Source organism: Pollicipes pollicipes, unplaced genomic scaffold, assembly GCF_011947565.3.
Source record: "Pollicipes pollicipes isolate AB1234 unplaced genomic scaffold, Ppol_2.1 Scaffold_5724;HRSCAF=6776_pilon_pilon_pilon, whole genome shotgun sequence".
In the NCBI taxonomy this organism is placed as follows: domain Eukaryota; kingdom Metazoa; phylum Arthropoda; class Thecostraca; order Pollicipedomorpha; family Pollicipedidae; genus Pollicipes; species Pollicipes pollicipes.
In genome coordinates, this window is record NW_023596746.1 from 37,090,818 (window position 1) to 37,106,307 (window position 15,490).

The following is a 15,490-nucleotide window of genomic DNA, read 5'->3' on the forward strand; positions in this document are numbered from 1 at the left end:
AGTTGCGAATTTTTTGTTTTGTTTTGGTGCTGGCAGTAAGAAAAGCTTTTGTGGACTGTTTGACATGCGCAACGTAGCTTTCGCCAGTTTTTAGGCACATGATAAATATAAAAACACGATATGCTGTGCTGCTGCTGCTGCTGCTTTGCTGGTGATTTTGTAAATACTTTATCGTCGACCCATCGTTGCGGGCATTGCTGTAGTCCTGACATTGATATCATGTGGTGCGTACAGTGGTCACTGTTCTTGTTGTTTGTAACTGGAAATGGGGTGTCGTGACAAAATTAATAAATTTGTAGCATTGTCTTTATTGTTTGTAACTAGAAAGGTGGTGTCAAGCGAAAATGGATAAATTTGTAACGTTGCCATGCATTAATTGTCAAAGCATTGCTGTTGCTATGGTAAAGATAGTAACGTTGGGGCACCAAGAATCTCTTTTTTTTTGCTTATGATTGTTCATGCAACTAGTAGTTAACTCTGATATAACCATTGTGGTGCAACAACATTCCTGCCGTAGACAGTCCTCTGGCATTGTTAAATACATTTTTACCAGTTATTCATAAATTATAAGCTGCTATCTCATAGGCTTGACAAAGAGTACTCAACCAACGTTGGACATTGTGTGATGGCACTGGTCATTAGCTTCATTTTGGCACTATCTCGGTGCTGCTCTGTGACATGACATAATAAACAACAATATGGTTTTTCGACTGTAATCCATGCCGCTTTCATAATAAATCCCAGCATGAAAAGATGGCTCAAGCATGCGCTCTTGTATTTACTGCTCCTCTGACATATGACTGACCAAAAACACATGATACAATATACAAATCACTTTCAGCAAAGCAGACAACCAATAAGTGGCATCACTTACTCAGCCTGCTTCGGGAATCCAGAAAACGCAGGTGAGAAAGATCCAAACACATCTTTCACTTCTATGGTCATGCGACATGCTGCAGCCACTAGGCTGCTTTACTAAAAAAATAACAAGAACCTTTTACATGTGGTGAAATGACACTGCAAACGTGCTGACCTTGCACAAGGCTGGAGACATGACAAGTGCGTGTAGCTATGGTTGGATGGGCAAAATGCAAGGAAGTGATGAAGCTGCCAGTGCACACCAGGCTCAAGATAAACATAATATTAAGTGCTGTCCGAGACACCAGCAGCAATACTTTTCCACATTTCTCAGCACCCAGCATCCCACGCAAGTTGCAGTGACTATGAAATTGATTACTCGGGAGCAATGTTCGCCTGCATACAAGATTTGTGAGGACAGTACAACGTACATCAGTAACAATAAAACTATATTTTCAGATTTATTTAGGGAAAGACAATTTTTCAAATCCATATAATGTGAGCCTATACCGAGCATGAACCATTAATGAGCTGCACACACCAGCCTCTGCTGCCAAAATGAATTGCTGATATAATGGCATGCAATGGATTCATTATATGCGGTAGCACCTCAATAGGTTTACAATGTTGGCAAGATCATAGTGAAGTAATAGCACCAGTACTTGCCTCTGTACATCTCTGCAATATAAGGTTGGCGTTTCTGTCAGTTTACCAGCATTCCTTTGTCATGTTCAAACACAAACATAAAGGTACAGGCAGGCATCAATATCAATAGGCATCAATATGTCAGGCATCAATGTATCACATTTTATTGGGAGTCAGAATGAAGAAGAACAAAACCATGTTCTCTTTCAGAAGAACAAACCTCGCACGCACACTCCCCATCACATCAATACCAATACAAGCCACTGGCACACACCGCCAGTGATCACACGCATTTCGAGCCCCCGATTCACACTCTTTTGTCAAATAAGTGTGATCTCACATTTGCACAGCTCGCGGAACTCTCAAATTACAGTTTCTAGCAATTTCCGCACAGATCTTCAGTCACAACACCGGACTTCACCGTGACCTCCCCTCGAAACAAAGTCCCAGCGGGGGTTCATGGTAATGCGGCTCACGGCCATCTTCTTGCAAAACACAATTTGTTGTTCAAGATTAAAGTTTTTCGTACCATATGTGTGAAATGCTTGGGTAAATATATATCTAAAATTACTATAATGCTTGCCTAATTTCATAATGCCTTGCTAACCCATAAGCCCGTGCAAGGTTCTGTGCTCCGATATACAAGGCGCCGACCAATCTGTCTGTAACAGACACATTAGTAGAAGAGGAAAAAACGCCAACAGGAGAAAAAAGACAGATTTGCCGTCGCGTCTTCTTTCTTGTAACTTTGGGAGAGTGCCCATTTTTTGGGTGCCGTAATTTTTTGCGGACATTCGTGTCCTTTTTTATAGCATTGGCCTGTGGCCGGGAAATGAAGAAAAATAACCCGTTCACGAGTGTCGCACAACCCGAAATTGCGCATTCTTGTGTTCGTGACACGCATTCAGCAGTAAAATATTACTGACAGCTAATCATCTCCCGCAGACTGTACCACATTTGCAGCATCATCGCCTTTGCGAATGATTCAGTGGTCATGCTGTTCTGACCATAAACAAAAACAGCCTGTAATATCACGGGTATCCAATGACGTTTCTATGGCGTCATGAATCAGAACGCGATTTTGAAGTTGGCTGTAAATAAGCCTTTTCGTACTTTGCGGGCGTGTAACTCAGGAACCAGAGCGTTTTGGGTCTTAAAAAGGGCACATTCGTGAACTGCATCAAAATGTCCTCAAGATGGCTATTTTAGTTCAAAACGCCATACAAATGTGGAACATTCCCCTTAACCAACCCTGTAGGGTAGGTTAAGCTGAGTATGTCATTATAAACCGAGTTGACTATTGAGTTATGGATTATGCCTCCCAACCAGGGGCGTAGCTTCCTATGCTGACAGGGAGGTGCCGCCCCCCCCCCCCTTAATGTGGGCTCCAGCCAGCCTGCCTCCCCAATTCGGGCTCTCTGTGTCAGCATTCCCCCACCCCCCACCCCCTGTCGGCATTCCCCCCCCCCCCACCACCAGCATTCCGCTCCCCATCCCCCCTTATACATTTTCACGGATTATCCACACCCCACCCCCTTCCCCGACGCATCTTGCAAAACTGTGCCCATGCTCCCAACCCTGAAAAGAAAGAACGTCCGATCTTTGTGAGAAAGCTAGGTGTTTTGTGGTAAAGCTGTAAAGCTGTAGCACTATGAGCGATGAGCAAGGTCCTTCAGTCACCTAAGAACAACACCATAAACAAATTAGAACAAGACAACGAGTTTAAGTTCAGGCTTCTTGCGCTTCTGCGGCAGCTAAACCAACGACCTTGCAATCTCAAAGCCGCCTTTCTTTTCAGTAGCAGGAAGCCCCGGATGAATTTTTGTCTTGTGGCGCTTGACGTCCTCCGCTGACCTTTGATGCTACAGCTCGTGTATTCACAAGCAACGAGCCTCCTAGATCTACATGAATTCCTAGCGCTACTACCAGAGCGGCTCTCCATTGAAGACCCCTAGAAGAGATGTACTGGCGATAAGCCAGTTTCATCAAGTCAGTGAGCTTCTCACGATACAAACGCAACCAACGGCAGTTAACGCATCGGCACATGCGCCTTGCACTGAACCCAGCTCACAACGACGTGGCCAACATTCGAGCCCATCTGTCCCAAATGGCACGACGATATAACACGCCGTGTAGCTGTCTGATCACGTCGAGAATTCCTGATGCGAGCGGCTATTCCTACGACCAGTAATAAGTCAAGTCATTTGGCGTTTTACACTGCATAGTACCTGAAACGAATCTTTGCTGAAAAGTCTGTGAAACGTACTGATCTGACGGGTACGGGAAAGGCAATGTCACCACTGACCCGTGACATCGGCACTGGCATAGTATCATTTGTAGTATAGCTCTCACGCGTACTAGGAGCTGTCCGGAAGGTACCTGCTATATTTGGTAGCATTTGGCAACTTCACTTGCTCATGCCTTAGTTCCAACATATGTTCTACACAAGCTCACACTGCAAACGTCCGCATGTGCAGACCAATGTTTAGCTTTGAGTGTCGTCTGCATGGAAAGGTCCAGAATCAGCATCACTCTCAAAACATGGAGACACTCATCGTCCATCCATCGTCACCATTGGAATCCCCCGGGCCAAAACTGTCAACAGGCCGCTAATCATCAAAGGTGGTTTTGTTCAAAGATGGCCACCGGTCTTTCGGGGCCATGGTGAGACCCTTCGTCGATAACCGTTCGATCAATAGATCATCGTGAACTTTAGATCATCGATGGGGTGATGTTCTGCGTCCGAGCGGCGGCCCGGTGAGCTCTCGATTATCGCTTCACCGATCCGAGTGGAACCCAAGGCGATCTCACTTGATCCCGTCATCAGCACACCTGACCTTTTGTGTAATGTCAAAGCACTTTGAGCAACATCAATTATCATCATCTGCTCTGGCGTCCGTCGCCGCCACCAGGGCCCGTCGTGTACCGACAGTGGTTCCGCGCAGCCTACATGACACCTGGCCGGTGGCGCCCCGTCTGGACCTTTTAAGCTGATTTGAATCATGTCGGAAAAGCTGAATCCACGACGGAGGAGAGGCACGCTGTGTTGGATCCCATCACCGTCACATATCTGCCACTGCCCGGGGTGAAGCCACGCTCCCCGTCCTTCCAGTGGCCGCAAAGTTGAGACCTCGAGGCGTTCATGGAACCCCGTGATCAAGAGCGTGAAGAGAACAAGCAGATCCTCCCCCCTCCCCACATGAGCTCACCGAACAAGGAAGCGGCTTCCTTGTTCGGTGGCGCCTTTGCTGCCTTCGCTGTGGCGCCGTTAGTACCGTGATGGACTGAGTCGGATGAAAAAACTTCCCGACTCCTGTCAACAGGCGAAGATCCACGGCCTTTAAAAAAGGCGGGCGATCCCCCCTCCTGGCAAGAGCCCAGAGCCGACTAAATCTGACCCTCACCAAACACAATTTACGTTCTGCCGCCAAACTGAGACGCTGTTTCCTGTCCTGTCGGCCTGACTGTGACGGGAGCGCTGGCGGTGTCGGGTGTCGAGGAACCCTCGGGCGCGCCTGCCGGGCGTGTGAGGCGATGCGTTCACGTCGCTACCGACTACGCTGCCAGCGCCGTCCGCTGCGCTCCAGTCGATGGGCTCATCTCGAGCGTGGCCCGCTGACAAGCATCGCCCCGAATGTTGCTTTTTCTGTCGTGGTGCCTCGCCTTCTTCGGGTCATGGACAGCTCAGAAAATAGCGGTGAAAGTGCTCTTTCAGCAGAAAGTTAACACTGTTTCACAAGAAAGGTTACCAAAATCACGCTCATAATGGCATTCTCCTAAAAAAACAGCTTGTGCGGGTTTTGCGAACGAGCGGCAGCTCTTACTTGATTATCGACGTGTGTCAAGATCCTGAGCGTTGCCGCAGGCTCCGTTCTCGCGGAAGAAAATCCTCATTGATCGTACAACGGCGCCGCGGATGTTTGATGGGCTCGATATAATGTATGAGTGTTTTCCGAAAACAGCAAGTGTGTGCTCTCTACAAAGAAATGTGTATGCCCCGGGTTATTGGGTGCTCCCGTACAAGTGTGGCCTGTAGAGGGCGTTGAATTTCGGGGCTCGCACCTTCAGTAGTCTCAGAGGTCAAGAAACTGTCTGGTGTGCTACCCACCAAGAGTCGTAAACGATTCATTGTCCCTCTTCCGATCTACACCCGCACTGGTTTTTCGCACTGCGTTCCATGCGACTCCACCACACAGCCGTATTTGCTGCCGTAGGCGGATAAGGGCCTTCAATGACGTCCTAGGTTTGCATGTTTTTGTGTCCTCTTGTCGGTGGCGGTGCTGATATGGGTTTTCGGGAGCACCGACAGCAGGGTAATATGACGCGCACTCCCCTTCCCCCGACTCTTCCTCCGCGCCGATCTCACCGCGTTGAAATCCAAGCGGCGGTACCAAGCCGTCTTTGTCAAGTAGTAGCCCCACCCCTTTCCTTTGCTCGCCTTTGGTCGGCAATGTGCATCAAGAATCCCACAAAAACCCAGCACGCAGCTTTTTTAGGTACCTATCACAATGTTTGCAATAGTATGCTTAACAAAAACCGGGCCACAAAAGGGTGTGCAAGTCGATGAGTGTTCTACATTTGATTGAGAGACATTTTTTGTAACACAAGGCCGTCAGTGGCATGTGGTTGAGCAAAACAGAGGTGGCGCTACACCATTTTTCCATGATCATAGGTGGATGACCACAGATGTACATAGGGATTCCTTCCCATCGATGAGGGTTCGCTTCGCGCCAAGCACAAATAGACCTCACAAAGGTCACTAAGAACTGGGGACGCCCACCTTTGTTTGAAAGGAGGTCCCCAAAATAAGGGATGTCCCTAGGCAAAATTTGTCTTGCACTTGCCACTAGAATAGTCAGAGAGGTGCCTTGAGGTAAAAGTTGGATGCGTGGTCAGAATATTAAATGCAAATACCCATAATGCATATTGTTTTGCCATGGAAGAAAAGTTAAAGACTGTGACAGAACGACGCAGCCCTATACTGTCGACAAAAATTTAGGTTTTTCCGAACAATGGCATGCTGACTGAGCTTCAACGCAAAATTGCTGTCTGCATATCACACCAATATTGCGCATTAGTGCATGAATACATGTACGCTAGACCAAAATTGCTACCATACCAGCCGAGGAGACAAGATCCTTGACTTCTGAGTAGCCGCAGGCCATGCGTCGAGAGGCTCGTGACTCCCGCCTCGTGGGGTTTGAGTTGGGCGGCATGACTGGTGTGTGATGAGCGGGCGTGAGACTGTGACCGGGAGTGGATGTTGTGGTACGCCAGCACACCGGAGCACATCGCAACCCGCCTACGCTGTTGCACGGGCTAAATAGCGATTCGCGTCATGACCCGGGTGGTACCTGGCAGCCAGCTGCGGCTGCCACGGCATCCAAAGCCTGTGGTCAAATGTATGAGTCTCATACGTTAGTGAACACCTGAGGTCTCCTGATGTGATCTATGAAGTCAGCATGAACTGCTAGAATGTGTTGCCGGGTTACAGCCATTTTGTTGTCTGAAACCTGGCTGCTGTCTGGTTATGAGGGTTTTATTATGCACTCAGCTTTTATAATAGCCATGCTAATAATGGCGTCGCCTGCCTCTCTCCTGACAGCAAGGGCGGGTGCCGCGGAGAATCGTACCTCTGGTTTGGTTAGTTGGTTACTTGGATTAGAGCCCTTTTAACCAGTAATGATCATTTCAGGGCTATGGGATGAAGGAAAATGGATAACGGTGAGGCAAGATTGCATGTGCCTGGAGGGGGAGGCAACCGTCGAGCTTTATTCTCACAGGGTTAAATGACGAATGATCACAGACGTCCCGGATCACAGATCACGGACGCCTCTGCGTCTGCGTCACCGGCGTATCTGCGGGGAGTGCGCTGGGCGTCCGGTCGGGGTCCCCATCCAGGGGCCCCTCGGCCCACTCGTGGCTGCTGATGCAACACAGCCTGTCCGGACAAGCGGGGCGTCACAAGGATGCAAGATAAAACAAGAAGTAGGAAAAAAAGGTCAGCAAGATCTGGTTTCCAGACGCGTAGTTTAACCACTGGACTAACGCTACCCTAGACTCACTCCTGTAAACTCAGCACTACCCGCATTCTCACAACAGCACAGTCATATTCAGCTAAATGCTCTACACAAACTGACTGAAATGGAGATCACCTTTTCTTGTAACGTCTATGACTCTACGACTTTATGCTCTACAACGTGCTGCGCAAACCGAACGCAGGTAATCGCGCCGGTACTCGCTGAACGTCGTCGACACGTGTGCCGGTGATGTTCTCTTGCATTCAGCGCTTGCGTCTGATCCGGCGTGGGTGCAGAGTGCAGTCACTGGCCTATCCGAACGGGAGGATGAGTGTGCCAGTGGTCATACGAGCGGTAATGGGTGTGAAGAATGCGAACATTTGTTCGCGCTGTGTTGTAGGATGAAATTTTAAAGTTACGTCTCGTTGATGATCCCGCGCGCAAAGGCGGCATCTGCCTTGGTGATGCGTTTGAACGGCTTCATATGAATGAAGTCGCTCCTTCGTACATGCAGCCGCATGGATTGATTTGAAAGGAAGCACCCACGTGGTGATGGCCTTATTGGTCGTTGGGTGCAGAGCACATATTGGATGATGGGTACTAATTGAAACTGGTTGATAGGCATCGTCGCTTGACCCACTTACCACTGGACGAAGAAGGTATCATTTTCGATTGCTCCATTCAGCTTTTTTGGGTCCAAGCAATGAACGAATGTAAATATGATGTGTTCAATTTGACCATTGGATTCGCAGCCAAATAAGGGCCTGTGCATTGGCTGATAAACCGACCATGTGACACTGTGATATGCTGTACATGCACGAATACATGTGTCATGTACCGTGAAGTGATGCTGCCCAGACTGAAAAGAAATACGCGCTTATGCCGAACATGCTCATTGAAGCAGCAACGGTCCGCCAACGATGTCAGCGCATGCAGCCGTGAATCCGGGAGCCCTCAGCTCGGCGCACGGCCACAAACAGCCTGGGGCGCAGAGAGCCAGTGCCCCAAGGACTCCTGATGCCGCTAAGACATTTTCACGCAAAATTTCCCCTCAAGTATCTTATGAAGCAACTATTATTCGAAAATTCAGCACCATTTTGCCTAGCCTGAGTTCAGCGCACGCGTGCTCCAGGATTAGCGCACCGAATTCACGCAAGCGTCCGGCGCAGCGGATGTTAGTTTGTTTTTTGAGACTGGCATGCTGCCGAACATTCGCGGGGTTACAGCCCCTTAAGATTGAAATTTGCGTTCGTTTGTTGCAGTTTGCATGGTATTATAGGTAAGATTTTCAGAAAAAAGTGACCACAACATGGAAAAAGAAATTAAAAGTGTTTGACAAAGCAGCGGAGCTGGGACGTACTTATTGTAAAAAGGTATTATTTCAACAAGCTTTTCATTGCATGGCAGCTTTCAGAAGAATAAAAAAGCCGACAGAAATGAGCAGCGTGAAGGTTAACTAACATGTGTCCGCTAGCTAGACAAATATTCACGTACTTGAGGTTCAATGAGCGTCTGGCCATAGCCGCTTAGGCTATGATACATGTGCAAGAAAAAACTACATAACTAAACAGGGCACTTATTCGCCATTCGACCACGTTCATCCCAGCCTATATCAGACGCTCTAGACCTAGTTATCGCACTCAATAAAACTCAATAATAGCCCTTCAAGGACCAGACGCCGCGCCGTACATGGCAACGCTGACAACCAGCGCCCAATCTGAGGCGTTTTTGTCACGGACGTTCGCAGCCTGAGACGTGTTTGTCGTCCGACCAGAGCACACAGGGCCCCTGGAGTGCCTAACAGGTGAAACTTATGAAAAGAACTCCAGCCATGAAGTAACAGTTCCAGCAGCTCTAGCAGTTCCAGTTTTGGATCAGTTGGGTACAAATTGAATATTTGATTTCGCTCTCTCGCTCTCTCACACCCCTGCTCTCTGGCTGTCTTGCTGTCCTTCTGTCTCGCTTTCTCTCTCTCTTGATCTCTCGCCCTCTCGCTCTCTCACTCTCTTACTCTCTCTGTAGACCGTATTTACGAGCAGCATTATTTTGTACTTCATCCACACATGGATTGCAATGCAGTTCTTGACAATGGCCCCTCATGCCAGCGCGCGCCCTTCGCCTGTTGGTATTTGACTGCCGCGACCAGCGACATATGGGACGCTGCTTCCTAGCCGTGAACCACCACGTCCGCAAGAATGGCCACACTAATGATCAGCCCAATAACGACGGTCCGCCCAGTGAACCACCAAGGACGCCTGATACGCACCGGATTACGAACAGTACCATGGCGGGAGGTCAGACACTGACATAACTAGATGGCTAGCCTGGACTTCGCATCTAAGGCTCTGCCTCATCACAATGGTGCATTCTGTCTTCAAGTTTGCTGCTGGGTGAGGGCCATTTGTTCAACTCCATTCGTGGCTGTCGCTCGGATTTTGAGATAAGTTGGTGTGGCACCAGCCACGTGGGTCTTTTTTAACATTTCACCGACGAAAACTACTGTTTCAGTAGCTGTGCCACATAAACCTTACTAAGCATTCTCCATATTGGACGTGAAAACAGATGGTGAGAGAGGGCCTTGTAGTGGAGTTTATCATTGGCCCTATGGTCGCGCGTAGGAAACAATCGTGATCGATAGTGTGTTTACCCCTCTTGAGACGCTCATACCAATGTACACCCAGGTGGCTTCACTTTGACTGAACGTTTTTTCTCGGTGCAGGCATGCTCCATGTTCCGGGGAGCTCAGTGCCCAGGCGATTTTCCCCCTGGTCTGAGTCAGCGTAACACATGAATGTTTACCTTCGCGTCAGCGGCGCTGCTGGTCAATGTGAGCTTCACCTCCATACCATGCACAAGCACCGCGAGCGCAGTTAATATATAAAGAATTTCGAGCCCCGTTACCACGCCCACACGCACGCACGCATGCACGCAGGCACATTTGGCCGCCAACTGCACTGTATTCAGTATCGAAAAGATCAAGCAGACCAAAGTCCTACGTGCGCGTACTAGTGCCGGCGGCTCATGTTCCAGCATACGCGGACACATCGACCGCGCCGTTCACCGCGACGCCCTCCCGTGCCGCGTGGGAGGGTCCAAGCGTGCGGCTTGTTTGAGTGACCTGGATAGATAATGCGCTGCGCCCCGTGTGTGACGAAAAGAAGTTAGTTGCCTGACGTTACAGGGAAGAAAAATGAACGGTGCAAATGTCGGGGAAACGGAAGCTAAGCGTCTACTATTATCAAATGAGCGCTTACGTGTCTTGCAGCGCCATTCATGTTCAGCATGGTCCACTAGAGGCGCACGGCGGCTTGACAATTCCAAAATAGGTTGATATATGGATAATCAGAATGCGTTCTGTTGAAATTAACAGTAAACTAATGGAGGAGTGTCAGAATTTGTGTCTCAAGAAGCAAACACCCAACCTAAACGTTCAAAAACGCGCCCCTCAAAGGCAACCCGTCCGCATCCACAACATCCCTTCGCTACGTTTACTCTCGTCTTCCCTGTCAGCGGTCGCCCCATAATGCTCACATTCTGTCGGGGCAGCTGCAGCGTCTGCAGGCGCGCCAGCAGGCCCCGGCTGGTCACGTGGCTGCCGTGGCGTACCGCCTCCACCAGCAGTGGGCGGACCTCTGGCGACCACCAGGGGTCGCGCGTCCACGGCGAGCCGGCCGACAGCAGCAGGTCTGCCGCTGCCGAGGGACCGGAGGTCAGCACAGCGGGGGGGGGGGGGACGAGATCGGAAGTCAGCACAGCGGGGGAGAACGGACCGCGCTGCTGAGGGACCGGAGGTCAGCACAGCGGGGGGACGAGATCGGAAGTCAGCACAGCGGGGGAGAACGGACCGCGCTGCTGAGGGACCGGAGGTCAGCACAGCGGGGGGACGAGATCGGAAGTCAGCACAGCGGGGGAGAACGGACCGCGCTGCCGACGAATCGGAGGTCAGCACAGCGGGGGAGAACGGACCGCGCTGCCGAGAGGCAGGAGATCAGCTCAGCGCGGGAGAACAGAAGGCGCTGCCGAGGGACCGGCGGTCTGCCCGGCGGGGGAGAACGGACCGCGCTGCCGAGGGGCCGGAGGTCAGCACAGCGGGGTGACCACAGGTCAGCTTAGCGGGAGAAACTGGACCGCGCTAGCCAAGGGACCAGTAATTAGCACAGCGGAGGAGAACGAGACCGGAGGTTAGCACAGAGGGGAGAACGGATCACGTGCTGGAGTCCACTAGGCAGTTGTATATCGACATTTTGTCGATTGGTAACAAGTTTTTAAATGCGGATGACGTGTTTCATCTTCTTCTTAAACTCGCAAAATGCTATAGCACTTGTTTGTTCGTTTTTGTTGCAGCATATGCCCTCTTCCCCACACCTATCGTCTGCCCTGAGCAGGTGGCACTCGGTAACACGAGCAGTCACCTTTGGCATCCCATTACCCACATTTACGTATCATTCTAGCTTTAATTGCTTACCTGCAGCGTGGGCACCAGATGCTCTTGGGCCATTCTGTTCAGGGCGATAAAGGAAACCAATTTCCGTTTGCAAAATTATTGCCAGTAAGATCCCTTCGTGATTGTGGAGCAATCGAAGTGACATCGCACGCAAATGTTATCGTCCCGTATATGGCACCAAAGCCTGATCTAAGGGAGCCGGTAACCTTTGCGAACCCAGCCAAATAGGCACTATTAATGGGAGCGTTGGTCTATCTCGAGATTACCAGGTATAGAGTTTCGCTTATGACTGGCTTCCGTGCATCAATTCACATGTGGCATCGCTTGAAAATCGGCTTTGTCGTGGGATCAGCTAGCCCTGGCAGTACAAGTCAGCCGACGAAATGGATCAACCTTTCCGGCGACTGTGGCCAAAGTGTGGTGAAAAATGCAATTTGGAGTTGGGACGTGGAGTTAGAGGTTGGCCGGGGTTAGCTTGGCTTTACAGCTGTGCAATTTTTCAGGGGAAAATGTCTAGGTTTAGGTCCAAGACTGTGATATTCAGAATAAAATCCAAAATCTACCCCGTTTCGATAGCCCACTTGGTTAGGGCGCCTGCCTTCTAATCCACCCATCTGAGACAGGCTGGGTTCGAGCCGATTTAGGTGCTCGCTATTTGCCCTTGACAGATATGGCCTGCAGCCGCTAGCAGCTGCCGCCGTAACGGTCAGTGATATGAGGCAGGACGGACCGTGCCGAACATTGGGTATTGGACGGACTTTGGCCACCAAATTCCGCCGTTGACCTGAAATATCACGATCAGATGGTAGGGATCAGGGTTCCCGCTAAAAACATTCTGCTTAGCTTGAATTATGATCTCAGAAATAAATTCATAGCAAAAGGTTTGAACGGAATCTTTAAAAAGGCAACATTAGCCATTCTCTGGTTGGTAGGGTTGGATGATGTCTCAGCGCTTTGTAACAGGTACATTGACCTTCATCATGCAGTCTTTATTCCCTACCTGTCTAAATCCCAAAATCTTGCACCGTTCCTAGAAATGTCCAGCGATCGGTTTATCAGCTTCACACTAAAGGTACCATGGCCAGTTACACACTTAGACTTTAATATTTGTCTACTGCTGATCATCTCTACTTGTCGCCGCCTGTTGAGAGGGGTGGGTCTCGCGTTGTTGCGACCCCGGATTGCCGATGCTATTGCAGCCCGTTTGAACTCATAGACCTCACCTGTTTTTTGAACAATGAATGAATTGTTTGCTTGCTATGTTTATTGGGTGGCAAAAGCTATACCATGTCATTTTGTTGCTCCAGAAGAACTACGCCTCATTAAACGTACTCCACGAAAGCACCTATAACTTATGACGGAACATATGTTAAAAACATTTTCAACTTTTTGTGCAAACGGCGTGGCCCCTACGTTCATTGCTACAAAGGTATAAGCCCATCTCAAGTGCGAATGGCCGGGCGGGCTGGGCCGCCGAATCCACAAAGCAGTTGATATGCAGACAGGCTCACAATGCGGTGTCACTCTTAAGGAAAATGTTACCAAATTTGTAGGTATTGAAGGGAACGTCACATGTTACGAAATAAGCTGACTTATAAGCATTTGCATGCTTTGAAATGAAAAAGACTGCCCTAGAGAACAAAATTTCTCTCTTTAGTGAATCTGCCCCCCAACACGTCATTGTTTCATTGCGCCATCGCACCTTGAACAACATTGATCAAGAGCCAATTGACCGTTATATCTGGAAACTGTGCCCACGAACGCCAAACATGAACGACTCAGCATTTATAGTTTTTGTCGTTGATTGATTTGTCGTTGACTGAAATTTTTGTCGTTGAATGACATGGTCAATGGAATGGCAGGATTTGATTTGTCGTGGCGCCATGAATGCGTGGGTGATCTTGCAACAGGCTGCACCAAATAGTCTGCAATTCTTCGCAAGCGCTCAGAAACTAAAGGAGCTTAGGTGTTAAGACGGATAAGGCATGGAACTGCGCCGAATGATCTTCGAGAAAGCTGTTACAGTTCAAAGCCCTATACAAATGTGCAACACTCCCTAATATTTATAAGGTGCAGTACAGCGGAAACGTGTGGCCACAGTTGTAAAAAATTGAGACAAACCGCATTTCACAAAACCGGCCCGCGGGTCACGGCATGGATGTTTTTAGCCTTGTTTACTTTCCGGTCTCGTCTTGCCCTGGTTTTCTTTCATGAGATACCCCTGAGACAGCAATTAACTCACAAACCGGCCAGTTTATTCTTGGTATTGTGCTTTCCAACGAATCTTATTAGCCTTGCTTCCATGACGGAATTGGATTACAGGTCGGCTTTCCCTCGGGAGGGCAGCCGGGATGACACGAGGCGCTTCCGTGGCGATGTACAGGAAATCCGGGACGCCTTTTACATTTCCGAATTCAGACTACTTTGAGGCATCTGTGATTTGTCACCAACGATGGCGATTTGTGACTCTTCTCATCAAGGCGTGAAAAAATGCATTCCGTGGTGGTCCGCCGTATAGGTTGAGTTGTGCAATGGCGGTGTTCTGCATGAGATTTGAGAACGTTATCGTGCCAATTCATTATGTTTTACCGGCAAACAGCCGACGGATAAGAGATCGAGCTTAACGGTAGCTACGCCATGAATCATGGGGCGGATGCTGCCTTTTGAGTCGCTTTGCTCTTCACTCTGTTGGTGGCGGCGAACTTTGCAGTGTGCTAACAGAATTCGGTTCGAAACGTTCTGACCGTGCGGCTGGTGGGAGACAACTGACAAAACCATTTTGCCATGCTGAAGGACAAGGCAGACGGTGTTGCTGGTGGAGCTGTTAATAGCCTCTTCGAAAACCATTCCATGTGCCTTGAGGTACGGCTTGCAATGTGTCTGTATGAGCTGGGCAGTTGTAGCGAACACAGGGTAGCAGGCTCAGGGAAACTACTCTATGCTGTGCAAGTTTTGCCGTACCACAGCCCAGCACTGCAAACTGGCTTATTCAGGCAATATCTAGCTGGATCTGCCACAAATTTGGTAAATACTTGTTCTTTTTAGGACAGTACCCAGGTGGTCAAAGCCCGCAAAAACTGTTGCCGGCATTCTCACCATGGTGTTCAGAATAGCAACAATACCGCCTGCACATGCTGAGCCCTGAAACAGTCCGCATTCGTCTACAGCCGATAAAGGACGGGCCGTCGGGACCCAAACAACGCGATCCCTGACCCTGCCACATGCTTTCAATGCACAGGAAATCCGGATATCCAAGTGTCATTAAAATAGAGTAATCAGGCTGAGATTGTTCCGGGCTGTGTGGGCGCTACGGCTTTTCAGCTGCGGACAAGACTTCCTTTGGCCCCCTGAGCAAAGCGGACCCTCCTTACACGGAGGTGGGGCCTCTTGGGCAGTGCCGTGTTTAAGAGAAAGTGTCTCGAATTCGCCTTTTGATAACCAGCTTTGCTCTGTTCTGTCAAACTGCGGGAGTCAGCACACTTTCACTCTGCACACCTCGCCTCTCTCTCTCTCTCTCTCTCTA

The 15,490-nt window shown here is 49.4% G+C and overlaps 1 protein-coding gene across 1 annotated transcript in view; it reads right to left on the bottom strand.

Annotated features, from left to right (window-relative positions):
• Window positions 1-15,490, bottom strand: part of LOC119103372 (uncharacterized) — a gene marked incomplete in the record, with an annotated part of 57,823 nt that overhangs the window by 40,959 nt on the left and 1,374 nt on the right. The window contains 1 exon segment of the mRNA XM_037226886.1: window positions 11,055-11,215. Coding sequence (XP_037082781.1) covers window positions 11,055-11,215 — 161 coding nt within the window.